At 40.4% G+C, this 7266-nt stretch overlaps 1 protein-coding gene across 4 annotated transcripts in view; it reads right to left on the minus strand.

The window, feature by feature from the left end:
* The window catches only part of LOC116844809 (general transcriptional corepressor trfA-like), a 46057-nt gene extending 41965 nt beyond the window's left edge, over positions 1-4092 (minus strand). Inside the window, exons 1-2 of one of the 4 annotated variants that reach the window (XM_032816856.1) lie at positions 3679-4091; positions 1483-2768 (exon numbers count right to left, since the gene is read on the minus strand). In XM_032816856.1, coding sequence (XP_032672747.1) covers positions 1483-2591 — 1109 coding nt within the window. In that variant the 5' untranslated portion in view covers positions 2592-2768; positions 3679-4091. Of the gene's footprint in view, positions 1-1482; positions 2769-3377; positions 3579-3678 lie in introns of those variants that run through there. The other 3 variants (XM_032816857.1, XM_032816858.1, XM_032816859.1) reach the window with 3 other exon arrangements.
* Positions 4093-7266: the final 3174 nt, after the last annotated feature.

Genomic DNA, 7266 nt, shown 5'->3' on the forward strand with positions numbered 1-7266 from the left:
TCTCTCTCTCTCTCTCTCTCTCTCTCTCTCTCTCTCTCTCTCTGTTTCTCTCGATTTCACGCGTTGTTCACGCGCGTTTGCATACCTGTCAACATTATCTCTTTCTTATCCTAGTTTTATCGGCTGAACACGAATCTTGGTCACCATTGGCGTTCACGATGGAAAAAAGGAAACACACGCATCCAGAAGTATCTGCTGGTAAAAGAAATTGTGGCAGTCGCGCAAAAATTCGCACGGCACAGCGCGATTATTCGGTGACATCGAAATCGCGAAAGACAAAGAAGAAAGAGGAAGATAAAAGATCAAATCGAACTCTCTATAAGAGATAGAAAGCTCAGAAACGTCTGATGGTATTCCGAAAATAACCAGTCACATAAACGTGGCCGACTAATTATGCATATCCAAGTTAAAAAAAAGTTTGTGTTTACTGTTTCTATTACGTAAAGTAAAAGTACCAATGTTCGGACACGTATCTAACTCTGGACATTCTTATTGTTTTGGTTTTCAAACATGGATATTTTAACTTTCAACATAGGAGAATATATATATATATATATATATATATATATATATATATATATACTGCGATATGTGTGTGTATGTGTGTGTGTTGAATATATATTCTGTGTAGAAAATTTAAATATTTGCATTTAATGACCAAAGCAACAAGAATGTACAAGATTGTACAAGATTAGGTACGTGTTTAGGCACATTGTTGCCTTTAGCTTATTTAAAAAAGTATTTTGTTAACAATGTATTAGTGCATAAAAAATATATCAATTGCCTATCCGTGTTGATATTGCGAAAATGTTCCTATCTTTTCTATGTGATTAGACGAAGAAGTAACGACGGTTAAAAGCGCGAACGAAAAAGCGTGTATCGCGCAATAGTGTCTCGCATTTTTCTATTTTGCCGCTTCATTGTCGCTAGTTTTAACCAGCGCAACGATGAGGTACTATTAAAGATTCTAGACTCCACGAGAGCTTATATGTTCACATAAAAATGCAATTTCATAGAAACACAACGTGTACAATATTCTGCAGTGTATACACTTGAAAATATAACTTAAGTGTAAATAAGCAGCCAAAAAAGCACACAATTCTTGAATAACCAAGTCGTTAAATGATAATATGTAATAATAATATTAACCCTTTATTTGGCAGATTTAAAAAAAAAACTTAAGGGAACAAATTTTTTAATATTTAAATGAAGTAAATGATGTTGTCTGAATGCAGTGTAATGTCTTTAAGATATCATTATTTTGAAAATGTGTTTTTTTTCATGATTTTTGTCATCCAATGGCAAAAATCAAAGCTACTGAGACAACAGTGAACAGAACAAATAACCAAACGTTGCTTCAAAGCTAAATAAATGCATCCTGCATGTATCGTTCTTACATATAACTTATAAGAAATCGATGTTGCTTGAGAACAACATTACCAAATAAAGAGTTGATCAACAACAATCGAATGCAACACTCACCATTTGATGCTCTTCTTGATGATGTTACTGACGATCTTCTGCGACTTCCTGGATGATATGGATATAGCATCTTCGTTCTTCCACTTCGCGCCCATTTCGCTCCCGTTACTTCGTTGTTTACATCCTTCAGCAACATCGTCCTCGTCCTCGGCGTTTGCTGGCGTTGATGTATCCTCTTTCGCCGATTTCTCGACCCATTCCGCGATGTGATCCTTGGGGTCGGCCGAATCGCCTCCGCCGAGCTCCTCCTCGTTAATGAGCTCGCTCACAGCGGTCGGAGGACCGACAATTCCAACCTCCGACTTTACCACCGGTTTTTCCTGCGGCTTTTCTTCCGATTTCTTCTCCGGTTTCTTCTCCGGTTTCTTCTCCGGTTTCTTCTCCGATTTTTTCTCCGATTTTTTCTCCGGCTTTTTCTCCGGCTTTTTCTCCGGGTTCTCCCCTGGTTCCTCCTCCGGTTTCTCCACCGGCTTTTCCGGGGATTCTCTCGAATCCTTGTTCTCTTCTGCGTCTCGTACAATCGCGCTCTCTTGCTCTTCAACTGATTCTGTTCTTATTGTCTGCTGTTCATCGCCATTAGTCTGCTGTTCACCGTCTTTCTCGTCATCCTTTACGCTCGAGGACTGGCTGGGCGATTTCTTGAAATACTCGATCTCCAAATCTTCTTGCACTACTTTCAAAATCTCGTTTAGTTGCTCCTCCGCTTCGACACAGAAAGCGTTGACTTGCTCGTCCGAATCGTTGGTTCCTTCCGCGGGACACTTATCTTCGGGTTCATTTTCTTTGGTTTCCGTTTCGACTGTTATCCCGGAAGACGATTCCTTCTCGGAATCAGTTTCCTCCCTAGGCTTCTCAACGAGATCGATTTTTTGAATATTCACTTGCTTCTTAGAATCAAGTGTATCGGTCGAATGATCATCGATTTTGTCATTCTTCTCGGATTCTTGATTTCCCTTGAAAGTAGATTCCGCGTTGTTGGTCTCCATTGCTTCATCAACGTTCTCCTTATCGTTGCGGGAATCTGCTTTATCAATCGTACGAGTTGATGTCTCAGATATCTCTGTCTTATCTACTGCGGATTTAGTGTCCTCTACGGTATTTTGTGCCATTGTTATATTGAGTACTTTTAGAAAACTCTTTTTGACATATTAATTATGGCGAATTTGTGTTGCGAATGCTTTTAGTACATTAAATGTACAGTCATTGCTATACCATGAGTACGCCGCAGCAAATAAAACGCGTTTTCAGAAGTTACCTTCATTCTGAATCCGTATATTGGCCGGTTCCTGTAATGAAGAACAGCGTTTGTGAGATTTATGTTATAAAACTTATAAAAAAATATATATACATATAGATGTTTTATTAACGAGCGCTGTCTACTCGGTCGGTAACTGGCGCCGCAAACGTACTGTCGGGCTTCGAGGTTAGAAAGCATCCTATATTATACAGGGAAGTCTTCCCTAATTTTGCAAATTTCGACGTTGCTGTTCATTCTCGTGAGACACTAAACATGTGCAGATGTTCCAAAAATGACGTTTCGCAGCTTTTAGCACATTCTTACGATTATGACGCAATATTGCACTACCAGCTCCTAATATTTAATGATCATGTCCAATGCGTCAGTGAGTATTCGCGTGCGTATTAATACCTTTCATATGGAATTTGCACGTAAACTTGACAGCGGAGCGACGAAATATCAATGGAATGTTTTTCCGCGCAAATGACGCCTCAGCAAATTTGTCACCATTTTCGACCAGAAGACAGCGATCGTTTATCCGAAAAACAGAATTTCGAAAACAATAAAGCGACTTTTATCACGTTTGCATGATTGCAGGTTGCGGCGTCTTCAACGAATCGCTTATTTTCTCCGCGGAGTACTCGTCCGTCCCGCATACCTTTTCAACGTAGGCAAAATGTTCACGCACTTGCCGCATTCGCCATACTGCTCCGCAAAAAGTTCAATAGTCCATCGAATTGCAAATCCGTTTAGAACCGACGAGAATCGACGTCGAAATAACACGCATAACTCATGACGACTCACTTAACCTCTACGCGAGATCAACTGACGTCCGCTGCGCGCGTCACAATAGGCGTACCGAACTCTCGCTGAAGCGCGCGCGAAAACAGCGGCTTTGTTTTGATAAGCGAGGCGTTTACGGAAACGTACGCTACATAAATATACGTTACAGGACTAACCTCGCTTGCGGCCGGACGCGTTCCGGGCTGTCTCTTTCTCGAAGCAAGCTGCGCGCGACGTGTCAGCCAGCAGACGTCGATCGAGTTCTCATCTCCAGCGACGAGGACGGCGATAGCTCCTGTTCGTGTCGTAGAAATGGCAAAAGGAGAACACGAGAAAGACGATAAGTAGGAAAGAGAGAGAGAGAGAGCGAGAAAGATAGACGGGCGAGGCGCGATCTCTTCTTAACGAAATACTACGGCGCCGAGCAAAAATGAGAACGCGAGATCTACATGCGCGAGGATGGTGACCTCTTCTCACTGCCGTCAACTGCAGCGAGAGAAAACGAATACTCGATATACGATACACAGGGCGTCATGAACGCCTTACTGCGCTGCTTACGACATCTAGTACGCACCGGTGTCGCGAGCTCCGCAAATCACTGTGGAAGCACTGTTGCCAACCAGATCCACTTTCTGCTGCACCAGAGAGAAGCATGAGAGCGGCCACCAGCCTGATTTCAATGGCCGGAGCTAGGCGCATTTCCAAACGCTATCTAACAAAGTGCGCCTTTACTACGTTCGTTAGGAGCAGGAATGGGTAATATGCGCGACAGAAAAATATTATGCACAATTCTGCGCATAATATGCATAAAATGTCTATTATGCGCAGAATACGCAGAATATGCAAAAAACATGCAGAAAATGCAGAAAACCCCTGAGACACGCTCATTCTAACCTAAAATAACATTTCTTCCTTCAATATATAGTTCCAGGCAGCTTGCACTTTGTCTTAATACCACCCTACGATTTGAAAAGAGATATTGTGCACCACCGAAACGGTACGATTTCGCCAAAAAATAAATAGTTCGAAAAAAATTCTAGGGACATGTACGTATTCTCAGATGGTCGAACCAAACCTTTTAAAATAATCTACCCATCAAATCAAAGATCGCGTTAAATTACTCGCAGGGAGAATTTTTTCTGAGTACCATTACCGCTTGAAAAATTTGTATTTGTTTTGATTAAGAGATTTATTTGCAACGTCAAAAAAAAGGAAAGTAGAATATTCCAAGTGTTAATGCATTCCGAAAAATTCTTCCAGTGTAAAAAATATCGCGCTTATTTTTTCTTTATCCTTCAAACTTCTTCGCTCAAATCGACATCAATGCACAAATCTAATCGACGAAATTGCATTTTTTTGTTCCAGAAACGAAAGCAGAATGTGGCTACCCTGATCGGCGGTTTGGTGAGTCAAAATAAGAAACATATTGATAATAGCAAGACAAAGTCTTTCGATATAGTGCATACTTATGAATCAATGCGATTTACTTTGCTGTAGTGTAGTATGCGTATGTGCCGTCCAATAAAAAGCACCCTGCTCGAATCATTTGAAAGATCGCTTTTTCAAAGAATAATTTAGTAATGCATATTCTGAATAATTTAGTAATGCATATTCTGCATAAATTTGGCAAATAAATTTTCAAGTACTTTTCTCCCAATGTACATATATTTATTAATTGATTAATTTAGAGTATTTATTGGACAACGATTCTTGTCGGAGGAAATTTTGATTAAACAAACCCCAACACTATTTGGTAGATGCTTAAAGTATTGAATATACGTTCTAAACATTCAAAATTTTGTAAAACTATTCAGTTTTATTGAATGCGATCTTTTAGGTGTCTTAAGCAGTGCGCCAACGCGCGAAGAGATTGCGCCACAAGAAATACGCATTATATCACCCGCATTATAGATCTTCCGCCGGTCGTTAATTTTCTCAATTTTCTCTCTCGCGTAAGTTTGAATCGCGATTGCATTTCATAAAGTAGAGTTCATGGTTTTTTATTAAATAAAATTTGATATTGTGTGGCACCTGCGCGAAGCAATCTAACGTGATTATACAAACTACTCGCAAAATTTTACAATCGTCGGGAAATTTAATTTTTCGCTTAGAATTAGAATTTCCTAACGTGGGACACGATAGAGATAATGATAGCAAGCGTTGATACCTCGCGAAAAACGCGATGTACACAAGTCAGACAGGCGAGCAGTTATTTGTTTACTTACATGACGTGCGACAAGTTCCATCGAACAAAGACAGACGTCTCACGCGAGTATTAAGTATATTCGCCATATTGGTGTTCGATGCTTAATATTCGATGCTCATTGGTCCATACGATCTTATGCTATGCATATGCAGTTATGTCAATTTGTGTGTGATGGCCTTAAGAGTCTGTCATGTTACTGGAGGATAGATCATGTAGCGTTAAGATGTAGAGAACATTCTGGGAGAGTTTTTTGCAGTTTTTTAAAGTAACATTCGTGCTTGAAAAGGTGTATTTTCGGAAATGATGTAAAGCGTGCGTATTTCGCTCTGCTCGGCTTCCGGATCACAATGTGTGTTACTGTCACTCTACTCCCTCAGTAACACGCTCAGTATTTTGAACATAATTTCCCATTATCCTAAGTTCGCATTCATAACAGTGAATCCAACTTAACGTCGTAGGAATTATGGAGAACATTGTTTCCTTTGAATCACATTAATATCATTTGTGGCTGCAAATAAATAAGCAAAAAATATGAGCTACATGTTTAAATTTGTATATTTATTTATTGTTTCATATTATCCATTTTCCAAATTCTTTTTCCTTACAAAATTACGCAGGACGCAGCGCGAGAAAGACGAGACTAATAAGAAATGATCTAGTTTTGCGATAAGTTCGCCGCTAACTAGCTTCGTGCCTACTTTGCGCGACCAGCTCATCAGTGGTGCGACAAGAACAGAGCGATTGTACTTCTGTCCTTTTCATAGACATAATATATCTAGGCCGAGCGTTTGCCTTTATTTGAGAAGTGGAGGTAAGAGTACGTAGATAAGGATGCATTGCGTTTTGAGACCCTGCGTCCTCTCTCATTCGCGCATGTGTATAAGCGTATGTGTAAAAAAGGTTGTGTTACAGAGATGCGCGAATGAGAGAGAACGCAGGGTCTCAAAACGCAATGCATCCTTTTCTACGTGCCTCTTACCCCTACTCCTCAAGGCTCGATCTAGATATATTATGTCTATAGTCCTTTTCTAACTTACTGTCATTGTACGGAAGTACAACGGGCACGAATCAGACGCAATTTATCGTTACCAGCGCGAAAATACACTTAACGAACGTAGTAAAGGCGCACTTTGTTAGATGGCGTCTCGAAAATGCGCCTAGTTCTGATCACTAAAATCAAGCTGGAGGCCGCTCTCAGGCTTCTCTCTAAATGTACCGACAGTACTATTGAAAACCACTATTGTTGCGATATTTTCAAACAATTGCGGAACTACTGGTGGCGCGACGGTTCGACTTCGACAAACGTTCCGCGATTCCTGCGATTTCGACTCGTTGAAGGTGAGTCGAGGCACGAGTTACCGTCACAAATGCCGAATATAAACCTCGCGTGTCTGTCGTAGTGAAAAGATGTTGAACAGTCGCTGATAATAAATATCTTACAGTATAGAATGTCGACACAGTGCTGGGAATATTGTCTGATATCTATAACGCTATGATGATTCGAAGTTAAATCACCGTTTATGTTTTCGACCTATTTGGAGAGAATCTGCCACGCAAA

This window comes from Odontomachus brunneus, unplaced genomic scaffold, assembly GCF_010583005.1.
Source record: "Odontomachus brunneus isolate Ranch 3 - 2012 unplaced genomic scaffold, Obru_v1 Obru_scaffold_047, whole genome shotgun sequence".
Classification (NCBI taxonomy): Eukaryota; Metazoa; Arthropoda; class Insecta; order Hymenoptera; family Formicidae; genus Odontomachus; species Odontomachus brunneus.